Genomic DNA, 15415 nt, shown 5'->3' with positions numbered 1-15415 from the left:
TTTTGTTTTGCTTTTGAGATGGAGTCTCCCAGGCTGGAGTGCAGTGGTGCGATCTCCACTTACTGCAACCTCCACCTCCCGAGTTCAAGCAATTCTCCTGCCTCAGCCTCCCAAGTAGGTGGGACTACAGGCTCCCGCCACCATGCCCAGCTATTTCTTTTTGTATTTGTAGTAGAGACAGGTTTCACCATGTTAGCCAGAATGGTCTTGATCTCCTGACCTCGTAATCTACCTGCCTTGGCCTCCCAAAGTGCTGGGATTACAGGCGTGAGCCGCCGCACCCAGCCAATTTTTGTATTTTTAGTAGAGATGGGGTTTCACCATTGTTGGCTAGTCTGGTCTCAAATTCCTGACCTTAGGTGATCCGCCTGCCTTGACCTCCCAAAGTGCTGGGATTACAGGTGTGAGCCGCCATGCCTGGCCTTAGATCTTGTTCTATCAGTTTTATGGTTGTATCATTTACATTTAGGTCTTACATTTAATTGGAATTAATTTTTGGATATAGTATGAGGTATGAATTGAAGTTTTTCTCCATCTAGTCATGAGAAGGAAAGGGTTAACAAAACCTCTTCTCTTGCTCTGGGGAAAAATGATCTTGGGTTTACTTTGTTTAGCAGTTTCTTTGAAAATCTACAAAGTTAAGATAAGTATGGAAAGTCAACTCTTTACCAGGCAGTCTTTTTTGTTTGTTTTAACTGTAAAAAGACAAAGCACATATGTTGACTTCTCTGAGTAAGATATGAAATCACGCCTGTAATCCCAGCACTTAGGGAGGCCAAGGCAGGCAAATCATGAGATGAAGAGACTGAGACCATTTTGACCAACATGGTGAAACCCCATCTCTACTAAAAATGCAAAAATTAGCCAGACTTGGTGGCACACGCCTGTAATCCCAGCTACTCCAGAGGCTGGGGCAGAATTGCTCGAACCCAGGCAGCAGAGGTTGCAGTAACCTGGGATCGCACCGTTGGACTCCAGCCTGGTGACAAAGTGAGACTCTGTCTCAAAAAAAAAAAAAAAAGGTGTGAAACCAGTAACCAAGCTTGTTCCTTGTTATAGGGACCTGGAACTTACCTTGAGGTGTTTTTACAAGATTGTGCTTCCTGTCACACACAGGCTTACCTAAGAAGGGTGCTCTCCTCTGTATGCCAGTTGTTTACTGTGCTATATATCCTTACACCAACCTAAGTGACCTTGGTGCCAAGTTATATTCTTTTGGGTTTTCTGAGTGAATGTCTGCAGAGCATGCCAAGTAGGATTGCAGTCAGTTTTTCCAACACCATCTACTAAATAATCTATATCATCCCATTTCATTACATTCCAATTTCCATAATCATAAACTGGGGCTCTCTGTTTTGTTGGTATATGTCAGTTTCTTCCCCAGTACCATATTGTCTTTTTATTTTTTTGAGGTGGAATCTTGCTCAGTCTCCCAGGCTGGGGTGCAGTGGTATGAACTTGGCTCACTGCAATCTCCACCTTTCGGATTCAAGGAATTCTCCTGCCTCAGCCTCCCAAGTAGCTGGGGCTACAGGTGAACACCACCATGTCCGGCCAATTTTTATGTTTTTGTTTTTTTTTTTTTTTGAGTAGAGACGGGGTTTCACCACATTGGCCAGGCTGATTTTGAGCTCCTGACCTCAAATGATCTGCCCGCCTCGGCCTCCCGAAGTGCTGAGATTAGAGGTGTGAGCCACTGCACCTGGCCTGGTGCTCCTCCCTCACAGTCTTTTTTTTTTTGAGATGAAGTTTTGTCTTACTGCCCAGGCTGGAGTACGATGGTGCAAACTGGGCACCACAGCCTCCACCTCCCAGATTCAAGCGATTCTCCTACCTCAGCCTCTAGAGTAGCTGGGATTACAGTACTTCTCTTTTGTTCATTTGGCCAAGTTGTCAGTCTGCATTTAACACTAATCATGATAGCAGGCATTTTTAATCTTATTTCTCCTTTAGAATCTAAAGTTGCTCTATTAACTCATTATGTTCACTGTGAGTTTTACACTAGTCTTTATGGAAAACTTTTTTATAGCTAATTTAAATATGCATTAGCAGGGCCAAGTGCGGTGGCTCACACATGTAATCCCACAACTTTGGGAGGCTGATGCAGGCAGATAGTTGGAGCTCAGGAGTTCTATACCAGCTTGGGCAATGTGGTGAAACTTCATCTCTACAAAAAAATAAAATTAACCAGGCACAGTGGCATGTCCCTGTAGTCCCAGCTACTTGGGAGGCTGAGGGGAAGACTGCTTGAGTCCAGGAAGTCGAGGATGCAGTGAGCCATGGTCATGCCACTGCACTTCAACCTGGGTGACAGAATGAGACCTTGTCTCAAAAACAAAAATTCACTGGTCTAGACGATTTTTGGTTTCTCACCTTTAGTAATAGTAATATGGTAGATGACATTGCTTTTTCTGATATTAAACCTTTGTATTCTTGATAAAGTTTTTAAGGAAATAATTTTATCAAATATATACATATGAAAGAGTATGGAAGTGATTAAAATAAAAAGGGTAGCATGCAAAAACCTAGCTATATTCAGAAAAGGCAGTATTACCACTATTTGGTGAGGTGTGCTGGGTGACAATAACCTGAAAAGAGGCAGTAGTAGGTCATAAGACTGGCTTCAGTTCCTCTGAGAATTTACAAGAGCCTTTTCTGGGCAGGTCATTGGGCAAGGCCCTGAGCAAATTCTGAGAAACATTGGGTTATCCATAATTAGTGTATTTTTTAAGGTGTGCTGGCTACTGGAGCATACCTGTCTAGGATTAACTTCACAGAGGACTTGCTTCTGCCTCTGCTGGCAGTGTGGGAGTACCACCATTCTGGAACCACTTCAGTTCTCGCTTGAAGGTTGCCCGTAAGGATGGGAAACCATGAACAGCTTTTGCCCACTCTATTTTGTTGCCCAATGCTCAACTGCTAGGCCATTATGGGCATCCACCCTCAGGGCACCCATACCCCCTCTCTTATCCCTGCAGTTTCCCAGCTCACTGGTTTTGATTGATTTGGGGCCCCCTCTTCCCACTTCTCTGAGATCAGCAGTGCTTTAATGTGTCCCAGCCAGGGTCTTCCTTGTTCACCAAAAAAGTGTCCCATGTAGCCCATCACATCAGAAGTAGAAGTTCCTCCAAATTCCAGACTCTAATAGCCATTTATTACAAAGGAAATCAGTAATGCCTGCTGGCTTTGTTTCTTTGGGGTGTTTGGTTTTTAACTACTTAGAGTATTTACTTTATAAAAATTAATCCATAGTTTGAAATTAACTGGGAGATATGTCTTAATGGGATATGAGCAAGGAATGGAGGATATTAGAAAATAAAACTTAATAACAAGCATGTATGTTTTAACAAGCCTAGGTATTTCATTTTATTTATCTCATTTTGCCACAGATCCTTATAGACCCTTAAATTGAGATGGGCATTTGGAAACATTGCTTTAATACTTAGGAAGATTCCTATGCCTTCTGATAAAAGTTGATATATTTATAATAGTGTAGTTTTACGTATTTTTGTAGTCTATGGTACTCTTATTTGAAATTCTTTGAAAATTATTCATGTATGATATATGGCAACTAAACTCATAAATTTATTGGAAAAACCCACTCTTCAACCATTATCTTAATGATTAAATGTGTTTTTCCATCTGTATATGAAAACGTAAAAACTTTTAAAGCAAAGAAAATGGGCTGCTTAATTCCAAAATTCTGGGATTACAGTGTGAGCTACTGGGCCCAGCCCCTTATGCATTATTCTTGTTCTCATGGCTTTAAAGTACCAGCTCATAACTGAGTACCAGCCTATGTGAAAGAAGAAAGAGGGGAAATAGAGGGCAAGCAGTTTCTCTTTAAGAATTTACCTGGCCAGCCTCATGCCTATAATCCCAGCACTTTGGGAGGCCAAGGTGGGTAGATAATATGAGATCAGGAGTTTGAGACCAGCCTGGTCAACATGGTGAAACCCTGTCTCTACTAAAAATACAAAAATTAGCTGGGTGTGGTGGCATACACCTGTAATCCCAGCTACTCAGGAGGCTGAGGCAGGAGAATTGCTTGAACCCAGAGGTGGAGGTTGCAATGAGCTGAGATTACACCATTGCCCTCCAGCCTGAGCAACAGTGAGAGACTTGGTCTCAAAAAAAAAAAAAAAAAAAAATTAACTAACCTAAGATCTGGTAAAACACTTGCCTAACTTAAATTTTTTTTGGGGGTGGGGGCAGGGTCTCACTCTGCTGTCCATCCTGGAGTGCAGTGGTGCAAACATGGCTCACTGTGGCCTCAACCTCCTGGACTCAAGTAGTCCTCCCACCTCAGCCTCCTATGTAGCTGGGACCACAGGCATGTGCCGCCATGCCTGGCTAATTTAAATTTATTTTATTTTATTTTATGTTTCTGTACAGACAGGGTCTCACTTTGTTATCCAGGCTGTGCTCAAGCAATCCTCCCGTCTTGGTCTCCAGGAATGCTGGGATTATGGGATAACAGGCGTGAGCCACCGTACCCAGCCACTTTAATGTCTTCGTGGAACAAAAATAGTAAAAGATCTGCAGAAGTCACAGGTGATGCAATTGGAAAAAACTCCTGACATTCTGTACAGTGAACCATTTAATCTCTATTTGATCATCAGCTCTCATAGTAATGATTGATTTGGATAAGGCTTTACTTTTTCTGTTCTTTCTAATCCTAACATTTAATTTTTGTTCTCAGAATAATCCAAGTGGAAATTAGAAATGTTGAGATGTAGCATTTACCTTACAATATTGAGCTGTTTGCATTTTACTAGACGCCCAGTAGTAGTAGTTTTCACAATCTCACACACACACCCTATTCATGTATGAAAACCAAATTTGTAATCCAGAGCTATTTACATTTTAAAGAGCTACCTCCTGGTAAAGACACTTAGTGTCCTTACCCAAAGACCTTGGTCTAAGAGATACTTTTGGTGCCCCTCGCGATATTCCCGCTCTACCTAAGCGGTGTACCAAATGACCTGCACCAAGAACAATTTCATCCATTCTTTAATCACAGTTCTTTTATCTCCTATATAAACCCTTTCTTCTGGGTTCAGGGTGTGTCACCTAAGATCAGGTTTCTAGGATCTGGTTGCTAAGAGACAAGACGCTGGGAGGGTGGGGACGCTGCATTGCGACAAGCTAGGGAGTGAATGAATACCAGAGGGTGGAAAGAGAAGGAGCGGGTAAGGCGAGGCTATAGCCAGCAGTAGCCGCCCGTCCGGCTCCCTCCCGCCGGGCATGAGCTCGGCGCTCATTGGCGACGCAGCTGCAGCGCTGGCCCGCGATTGGCCGGGCGGCGTCGGCTTGGCGCTCCCCCACCCCTCGGCGCTGGTCCCCTCAGCCGCCTGCTAGAGGGCGGGGGCGGGGTGTGAGGCGCCTCGGCCAGGGTTGCGGGCTGGGTTGCTGCAGCTTCGGGGCGCAAGCGCGGGCGGTGCCAGCCACTGCAGGTAATAGAGGCACTGCGAGGGCCGCCGCGGCCCTGTGGAGGTGAGCGAGACGCTGAGGGGGGCTCGGTGGCCCACCGCAGGGCGGGAAGTGAGGCATGGGGCGGTACCACTCACAGCCCGCCGGCTCCCCCGCGGCTCCCCACCCTCGGCGGACCTGGCCGGGGTCCCACTTGCTCAAACGCCCCGAACGCCCCCGTACACAGCCTCAGCCGGTTGCGTCCCGAGCAGCCCGCCGGCCCGCGTCCAGTCAGCCGCAGGGTCCAAGTCTCTGCAGACCGTCCCGCCCGAGCACAGCGGAGAGAACCCCAGCTTCAGCTCGCCGGGCCGCGCCCAGGGCCTCTGCCCGCCTCGCCCCGCTGCCCGTCGCCTTTGTCCGCCCTGCGCCCCTTTACTGTTCCTCCACGGGCGGAAGCGGGGCGGGAAGTTCTGCGGGGTCCCCGAGGACGCGCCGCGCAGTGAGTGAGCCTCCGGGCCCAGTATTTGAAGGGCTTTGATCTCATCCTGGGCCTGGGATGTGATTTTACTTTCTCCTCCAGCTGCCTCCGATCTCCTTTGTGGCCAGAGGTCAGGAAGCCTGGGCACAAGAAGGCCTCTCCCTGGTCTGGGATGACTCGGTGTTACCTCCTCCTTCTGTTAGGCCAGAGGCCTTTGACCTGCCTGCCTGCCTGCCTGCCCCACGGGCCCCCCTCTCTTCCCATCTTTCCACTGCCTAAGGAAAAACGTCTCTGTCTCCAAGAGCTTTTTTTTTTTTCTATTTGAAATAAGAAAAACAAATATGCCAGATTCCTATTGTGGACCTCTATCTGGTGTGGAAGTGACTTAGACTAGTCTTATTAATATATAGACATTAAATAGGTAAACCAAGAGAAGGGGATGGGGGAGGGGAGGGTAAGTGTGTTCTTAAAAAGTGAAGTCTGTTAAACAAATTGGATTTTTATGTTTAGTAAATAATGTATTTTACCTTAATTTTTTTGAGATTTTGATATTTTATGAATGGGAGTAGATTTCATGGTAATTTGAACTTTGAACTTTTTCTTGTCACCGTTTTTGATAAATTTATGCTTTGTTTCCAGAATGAGGTACACTATGACAGCTATTTCAGGATAATTTATGTTTTATTAAGGATTATCCATCAATGCCCTGCCTTTTATACTTAAATTCAGACTCTGTGATTTATTAGACATTCAATTAACTAGAACTAATGCTGGGAAGTCTTCCCTTGCCCAGTATGATTCCGTTGTATAAAGAGAAGGTCAACAAAAAAACTTTTTTTCACATTTAGATGGTTTAAAGTACTCTTTTTTTTTTTAATTTTTTATTGCATTTTAGGTTTTGGGGTACATGTGCAGAACATGCAAGACAGTTGCATAGGTACACACATGGCAGTGTGTTTTGCTTCCTTTCTCCCCTTCACCCACATTTGACATTGGTTTAAAGTACTCTTAAACATGTATAGCATAAATGAGTATCACATTTGAAATATACTTACAAGCTTTTAAGTGTTTGTCGTGGCATGTAAAGTTTTTGAAATTTTAAATGAATCTATTTGGAAGTGAAGAGAAAACAGCTCTCAAAGGAAGATTCTTGCCCTGAATTCCATTTCAGACCGTTTTCTACCAAGACCCAAACAAATTATAATAAAACGCCCTATATGCTCTAATATCCCTCCCAAATTGTGTGGTATGAAAAGTGATGCAAGTACTAAGCAAACAAGTAGAGATCAGTGCTTCGTTCACTAGAGAGAAACCAAGTCTTTCGAGGATTCAAAACTAAATTGATTAATCCAACAGGACATGATCCCCATCTATCTTTACACATTCCCATCTATACTTAAATGTTTACATGAGTTGTGGACCTGCAGTTTGGAGTGGGTTCCAAAGGATGCGTTCAATCTCTCGTAAGGTTTTATGACTTTCTCATTAATTCAGCAAACATTTTGACAATATCTGCCTTGCTGTCACTCTTCTGAGAAATCACAGATAGAAGGCCCAGCCCATCAAAGGAATCATCCAGTGAGTTAAAGAGGAAAATGAACAGAAATGAACAGAACTTTGGGCCCTTCCAAGGTTCTTGGAAGACCTTTTCCAAGCCTTTTTTCACCCATGTTTTCATCAAACTCAGCCTGGGACATGCCAAAGGACATTACTTTCAGATTCACTCACTTTTTTCTGTATGATTTTGAGATGACCAGTTCTTTAAAAAACAATGAAGTTCTGTAAAATCTGTTTTCAGCTGGGCACAAGGCAGTGCTTTACAGTTATTAAACTAATTCTTGGAAATTTTTTTGCCAATAATGGCCTAAGTAGGGAGAAAAAGAGTAATAAATTATTTATTGAGTACCTTTGTATATCCCAGTGTGCTGGTGCTTTATATGTAGTATTATTTAATCTTCACCATAACTCCAAAAGTTAGGTATTATTTTCCTTACAGTATTGCTGAGACAATTGGAGCCATAGGTTGCACTGCTAGAAGTGGTAAAACTGGGTAAGAATCTGTAGCTGACTCTACTCATTTTGTTATGGCATACTTCACTGGACTATTGCTGTCTCTCCTTTTATCTGTCACATTAATCTTTATGAATCTGTTCAACCCAAGGATCTCTAGAGTGGTAGTGCTACTGCTACACACATTGTATACTCCTCACTCATTGCCAGGTAGCACTTTCTGTATATCCTCAGAAGTATGTAAGCTAGCTGCTATTATTGTCTTTGTTTTACAGATGAGCAAATTGAGGCACAGAGATTAACTAATCTGAACCAGGTAATGCCATAACTGGTAGAACTGGGATGCAAACTTGGACAGTCTGACTCCAGAGTCTACACACTTAGCCACTCCACTATACTGCTCTTCAACAAGGTCCATCTTTGGTTAGTAGGAAGCTGTGATTTTAGCATGCTAAATGTCTTTCTGGTTTTGTTTCTTTTTAATTTTTTTTCAAACACGTACGATAACTTTATGTTGTGTGCCACCTGATGTCCTCTACCAGTGTCTTATGTAAGCAATGACATAGTACTAATTATAATTAACGTTTATTGAGAGTATACCACATTCCAATCCCTGCGCTGTGTTTTAAATATCTCACATAACCTTCAGCACAATCTAACTACTGTTATTTATGCAGCATCTCAGTTGTGAGATACTTTTATCGCCGTCAAAGTGCTTTCACAAAATAATCCCTTTAATTCTCTCCATGCTGTCAGTCAGAGGTATTACCATCACCTACTTTTATTGCTGTATTTCAGGAAGGATAGATGACTAGCCTTGATTAGCAGGTGGTGGAGCTAAAACTCAAACCAGAGCTTCAGACTCCTGTGTACACTGCCTTTTCCATTGTACTGATCTGTCAGTGAATCTCTGCTTTGTACTTCTTGTCCTAAAATAGATCATTTTTTTCCATAGGAACAGCTTATATTTGGAGATTGTATTCCCCACCCAGAATCCAGTGTCAACTGAATCATAGATATGACTCGTCATAAACTTTTGTCATTATTTTCATCTGTAAATTAATGTTCCGACTTTAGATATAGTGCCTGGCACATAGTGATGGCCCAGTAAATGTTTGAATAAAATAAGTATCGGGCCGGGCACGGTGGCTCAAGCCTATAATCCCAGCACTTTGGGAGGCCGAGGCGGGTGGATCATGAGGTCACGAGGTCAAGAGATCGAGACCATCCTGGTCAATATGGTGAAACCCCATCTCTACTAAAAATACAAAAAATTAGCTGGGCATGGTGGTGCATGCCTGTAATCCCAGCTACTCAGGAGGCTGAGGCAGGAGAATTGCCTGAACCCAGGAGGCGGAGGTTGCGGTTAGCCGAGATCGCGCCACTGCACTCCAGCCTGGGAAAAAGAGCTAAACTCCTTCTCAAAAAAAAAAGGAAGTATCTTGTACACATTGATATAAAAAAGTTACTCAAATGTTTTATGTTTGGATGCATAGTTTCTTTTTCTGTTTGATATCATAACCCTCTTCCTGCACCTCACAAACAGAAGCTTTCAAAATAACTTAATTGAATCATAACTAGCTTCAAAATATATTAGGCTCTGTCCCTACTGACCCTAAACCATTATTTCGAATCTGCTATCTTAGCCCATACTATACCTCTTGTGTGGAATGGAAAGAGCATGGATTTGAGTCATTTTTACCTGGGTTTGAATCCTTGCTCTGCCTCTTCTTAGCTCTTTGACCTTGTAAAAATTACTTAACATCTCTGAACCTCATCTTGTAAAACTGGGAACTCTGTCTCTAAAGAAAAAAAGATAAGAGCCGGGTGCAGTGGCTCATGCCTGTAACCACAGCGCTTTGGGAAGCTGGGTGCAGTGGCTCACAGCTTAAAAAAAAAAAAAAAAAAGGCTAGGTTACACCTGTAACCCTTAGCACCTTTGTGAATCACGGGGTCAAGAGTTTGAGACCAGCCTGGCCAACATGGTGAAACCCCGTGTCTACTAAGGATACAAAAATTAGCTGTGCATGGTGGCATGTGCCTGTAATCCCAGCTACTTTGGAGGCAGAGGCAAGAGAATTGCTTGAACCCGAGAGGCAGAGGTTGCAGTGAGCTGAGATTGTGCCACAGCACTTCACCCTGGATGACAGAGCAAGACTCCAAAAAAAAGAGATAAGATAAAAAATATTTTATGCTTTTTATCATATATTTCTTCATCTGTTCATCTTTTTGTATATCCATCTATCAATGTATAATATTCAAATACTTTTTTATGTGAAGAGATTTGGGCTATACTGTGTTTATTTTAGGTCAGTTTTATTTTTCCTTTATATGGTAGCAGATAATTCTTAGGAATGAATTATAAATGATTTGTAGTGTTCTGAAAATATTTAGATTTCAGATTTAAATAAAGTTTTTTGCTTCCCAATTTCTAGTTCCAAAAGATGAGTCGTGGATATTCAGAAAATAACAATTTCCTGAACAATAATAACCAAATGGTATTGGACATGATCCTTTATCCATTAATTGGAATCCCTCAGACTATCAACTGGGAAACTATAGCAAGGCTTGTGCCTGGATTAACACCGAAAGAGGTAAATAATAGTACCCCCAGAATATCTCCTGAAAATGTTCAGAAAAGTTGATCCATTTGAAGAAACACCAACTGAGAGGGAGAAAAATATTTGAGTTTTACATATTCAAATGTATGTATTAACACCAAATAGACATCGATATAATTTGGCTAGATGCAAATCACATAAATTGTAGATATATAAAAAATATATACTTTTATATATGTATATTTGTTGTTGTTGTTTTGAGACAGGATCTCTCACTCTGCCATCCCAGGCTGGAGTACAGTGGTGCCATCTTGGCTCACTGCAGCCTCAACCTCCCAAGCTTAAGTGATCTTCTCACCTCAGCATCTCACAGTCTCTCTGACAGTCTCACTAAGTTGCCCAGGCTGGTCTTGAACTCCGGGCCTCAAGCGATCTTTCTGCCTCTGCCTCCCAAAGTGCTGGGATTACAGGCATGGTCTACCATACCCAGCCTGGTCTTCCTTTTTTTACAAGAGGATAAATATATATGCCTTTGAGTTAAAGCACATTAAAATAAAACTCTACCCTGAATTTTAAGATAACAAAAATAGAAGTTAGAGCCTTTCACATAGTGAAATGTGCACAAACTTTCTAGATGTTGCTCAACAGGTTAATATTCACTTACAAAAAGTAAGTATAGAAAAATATCTTCAAATAGAAGGCAAGAAAATATCTTCTCAATTTTTTATTTAAACAATTCTCAGGGGGGTGCAGGTTAAAAAAAAGATAAAAAATTATCAAACCTATGTTTCTTTGATTTTATATCATGACAGTGTGCAAAAAGGTTTGATGAATTAAAAAGCAGTGGAAGCTCACCTGTTGACAACCAGTATAATTCCCTAATGGCTGCTGGAGAGAGTCCTGTTGAAACTTTAGCCACATATATCAAATCTTCACTTCTTGACATACATGGAGAATTTCAGGAGACTCCAGTTGGACATGATGCAGTTTCCAAAACAGGTAAGGTTTTAAACTAAAATGTAGTACTTGTCCTTACGATAATTCTGCAAAATATTATATATTCCAGTCAACGTTTCTTTCTTTGTTTAAAGGCTAATGTAAACATTAATAGAGAAATGCATTCATATTTCTATCTTCCTGAATTTTATTTATTTATTTGAGACAAAGTCTCGCTCTGTTGCCCAGGCTGGAGTACAGTGGCATGATCTCAGCTCACTGCAACCTCCATCTCCCAGGCTCAAGAGGTCCTCCTGCCTCAGCCTCCCAAGTAACTGGGACAAGAGGCATGCACCGCCATGCTTAGCTAATTTTTGTATTTTTTGTAGAGATGGAGTTTTGCCATGTTGCCCAGGCTTGTCTAGAACTCCTGAACTCAGGCCATCTGCCTGCCTCAGCCTCCCAAAGTGCTGGGATTTCAGGCGTGAGCCACTGTACTTGGCCTGAATTTTATTTTTCTTTTGAGACAGAGTCTCACTCTTGTTGTCTAGGCTGGAGTGCAGTGGCGTGATCTTGGCTCACCGCAACCTCCGCCTCCCAGGTTCAAGTGATTCTCCTGCCTCAGCCTCCCAAGTAGCTGGAATTATAGGCATGTGCCACCACACCCAGCTAATTATTTGTATTTTTAGTAGAGATGAGCTTTCTCCATGTTGATCAGGCTGGTCTCGAACTCCTGACCTCAAATGTTCCACCCACTTCTGCTTCCTAAAGTGCTGGGATTACAGGCGTGAGCCATCGTGCCTGGCCTACTTGGCCTGAATTTTTTAAATTATATTTATCTTTGCTATTAAAAGTTTTAGGGCCAGATGCAGTGGCTCATGCCTGTAGAACATTTTGTTCTAATCTATTGTTCTAGTTAATTTCATATATTTTTTTTACTACAAATATTCTTTCACTCTATTTTAGAGAGGTTTGCCCTATGCCCTTTACTTAATATTTCTTTTTCCTGAGAGACTCGTGCTTATCTCTCATGTTATCATTTTTCTTTTTTACAGCTTCTCTTTTTGTTTTTGGAGATGGAGTTTGCGCTGCGTTGCTCAGGCTGGTCTTCAACTCCTGGGTTCAAGCAATTCTCCTGCTGCAATCTCCTAAGTAGCTGGGACTACACGTACATGCTACTGTGCTGAGCCTACAGCCACACTTTATTGTAGTCAACAAGACCTTCAAATGACATAGTAGTGGGGTAAAAGATGTTTTCTACAATTACATTGGAAATAATAGCTGGTTTTAGAAATCCTCCGAGAGTTGCGAGTTATTTTAATTTCAGTAGCAGCAGAGGTTTGATGTAAAAATTTGCTTCAGAAAAAGAAAACTATGCTGTTGGTTTTTGAACATTTGATCCCTATTTGTACACACCACATTAGTATTTTTTGAAATCCTTGTAACATTAGCAATTTGTGATTCATTTTTTTGTACTGTTTCTTCCATATATCTTTAGAAATACTAAAGGAAAATGCCACCCTGACAAGTACCATCTTTAGCCTTGGAAACCATGTGTTTACAGTATTACCATTCGATAAATAAAAACCCATTCTCAGCTAGAAACACTAACCCCTCCTCTTTTTTGTATGTGTTTGTGTCTGTATTTAAGGAAGACATAGTATAGCTTCCACAAGGAATTGTTCTTCAGAAAGTGAAAATTGTACTACTCGTAATGGTGGAGAAAAGACTGAAGAATCTGAAGGGTAGGAGGCTGGTTGTTTGCTAGATAAGATTTTATGTTAATATCGACTTTAAATTGTAAAATATATGATTGGTGGTTATATGCATCAGTTACCATAATGTAGGAATTTCATATTACATAATTGCTGAAACTATTGGAATCAGCTTAGTTCATGTGTTGAACCAACCTAAACATGACTTATTCATGTCATTTATAAATTGGACTACAGTTTTCTATTTAAACATTTTTATTTTTATATTTATAAATATTAGAAATAATGTCTTAACAAAACTTTTAAAAGTAAATTTTAATACCCAAGGGAAAAAACTCTGCCATTAATTCTCCAACTTTAATTGGATGTGTATTTTAGAACTATCTGAATATAATTACTCATTCTAGATAATTTAAAAATTAAAATGTCTTTCAGTATATTGCAAGTTTTGATAGTTTTATATTGTTTTGTGTATTTTTACAATAAATTGCATATTGTTAAATGTTCACCTTGATGAATTTTGAAAATTGGATACACCATAGAACCATCACCCAAATCAAGACACAGAATATTTTTATCATTTCCGAAAGTTTCTTTGTATACTGACTTTTCATGGATTTTTATGAAAATCTTACTTTTTATAGGTTTTTCAAGTACAGCTTGCTTTACATATAATTTATATATCATAAAATGAACCCTTTGAAAAAATTCTGGAGGTTGATCATTGTGCTGATTGCACAACAGTGTGAATATACCTAATGCCACTGAACTTAAAAAAGTGGCAAATTTTACGTTATGAATATTTAACTGCAATAAAAAAAATTCACCCCTTTAAAGTGAATAGTTCAGTTATTTTTTAGTTTATTCACACAGCCTTGAGGGTTTTCTTTTGAGACAGTCTTGCTGTGTCACCCAAGCTGGGGGCAATGGCACCATCTCGGCTCTCTGCAACTTCTGCCTCCTAGGCTCAGGCAATCCTCATGCCTCAGCCACCTGAGTAGCTGGAACTACACGTGCGTGCCACCATGCCCAGCTAATTTTTGTATTTTTAGTGGAGATGGGCTTTCACCATGGTGGCCAGCCTGGTCTTGAACTCTTGGCCTCAAGTGATCTGCCTGCCTCAGCCTCCCAGAGTGTTGGAATTACAGGCATGATCCACTGTGCCTGGCTGTATTCACACAGATTTTTTAATGATTGGTTGGTTTGTGTGACACAAAAATTTGCCAAAAATTTTTTTTTACTGAAATCATTGAATATTTTATAATGTAGTCCAAAAAACTATGGAAACTTTATGTTTCATTGCATCAGTTGTTACCTGTTTATGGTTTGACTGTAATTTCTTTGGAAGAGCAATTTGCGAAAATTTGTTTAAAGTCTTTTGACTTTGATAGAGGATTGATTATAATCCTTATTCTGGTAATTCAATTTTATTTCTTTTTTTTTTTTTTGTAAAGACATGGTCTCACTGTGTTGCCCAGTCTGGTCCCAAACTCCTGGGCTCAAGTAATTCTCCCATCTCAGGATCCCAAAGTGCTGGGTTTATAGTTGGAAGCCACCATGCCTGGCCCTCCAATAATATACTTTTTTTGTGTCAGAAATGTGTGAATTAAACACATGATTCAATTAAATTCATGTTGTAGGACAGTATGTCTCTATTCTCTCCTTTTGTAACCATATGAAAGCAGATGTAAGATCTCACTGATGTTTCTTTTTGAGGTAATATAATTTTTTTATTTGTTTTTGAAACAGAGTCTCACTCTGTCACCCAAGATGGAGTGCAGTGATGTGATCACCACTCACTGCAGCTTGACCTTCCTGGGCTCAGGTGGTCCTCCCACTTCAGCCTCCTGAGTAGCTGGGACCACAGGCACACACCACCTTGCCCAGCTAATTTTTAAAATTTTTCTGTAGAGATCCGGTTTCACCATTTTGCCCAGCCTGGTCTGAAACTCCTGTGCTCAAGCAGTCCTGCCTTGACCTCCCAAAGCACGTGAGCCACCATGTCCAGCCGACATAATTTTCAAAGAGAGTAAATTCAAGGAGATTATATTTTTTGTAGCAGACTTCTGATGTATCATTTAAACTTGTACTTAAATTATTATTAAATATGTAAATAAGCACATTGTAGTCTTAGGAATGCTTTGATTACATTTATTAATTTATATTTAATGTATTCACATTTTATGTACGTGAATGCCTAGAAGCAAATTTTTTGGCTATTAAAAATAATGAAGCCATGCTAGTTTTTCATTTGATTCTTTAATGAAGAATTATAGCTATTTTTCCTTTTTTAAAAAATCTGA

At 40.8% G+C, this 15415-nt stretch overlaps 1 protein-coding gene across 48 annotated transcripts in view; it reads left to right on the top strand.

Annotated features, from left to right (window-relative positions):
- The first annotated feature begins 5372 nt into the window (after positions 1 to 5372).
- Positions 5373 to 15415, top strand: part of SANBR (SANT and BTB domain regulator of CSR) — an 83624-nt gene continuing 73581 nt past the window's right edge. For 25 of the 48 annotated variants that reach the window (XR_013526590.1, XR_013526589.1, XR_013526592.1 and 22 more), the window contains exons 1-5: positions 5373 to 5496; positions 8176 to 8323; positions 10336 to 10494; positions 11274 to 11460; positions 13049 to 13142. Coding sequence is in view for 39 of the 48 variants with exons in the window: in XM_008980639.5 (XP_008978887.1) it covers positions 10345 to 10494; positions 11274 to 11460; positions 13049 to 13142 (431 nt within the window). In the remaining 9 variants the exon portion in view is untranslated. Of the gene's footprint in view, positions 5497 to 5821; positions 6021 to 8175; positions 8324 to 10335; positions 10495 to 11273; positions 11461 to 13048; positions 13143 to 15415 lie in introns of those variants that run through there. The other 23 variants (XM_078349270.1, XM_078349280.1, XM_035272493.3 and 20 more) reach the window with 5 other exon arrangements.

Source organism: Callithrix jacchus, chromosome 14 (genome assembly GCF_049354715.1).
Source record: "Callithrix jacchus isolate 240 chromosome 14, calJac240_pri, whole genome shotgun sequence".
In the NCBI taxonomy this organism is placed as follows: Eukaryota; Metazoa; Chordata; class Mammalia; order Primates; family Cebidae; genus Callithrix; species Callithrix jacchus.
Note: the sequence above shows the minus strand (reverse complement) of the source record. Positions and strands in the feature narration are given on the sequence as shown.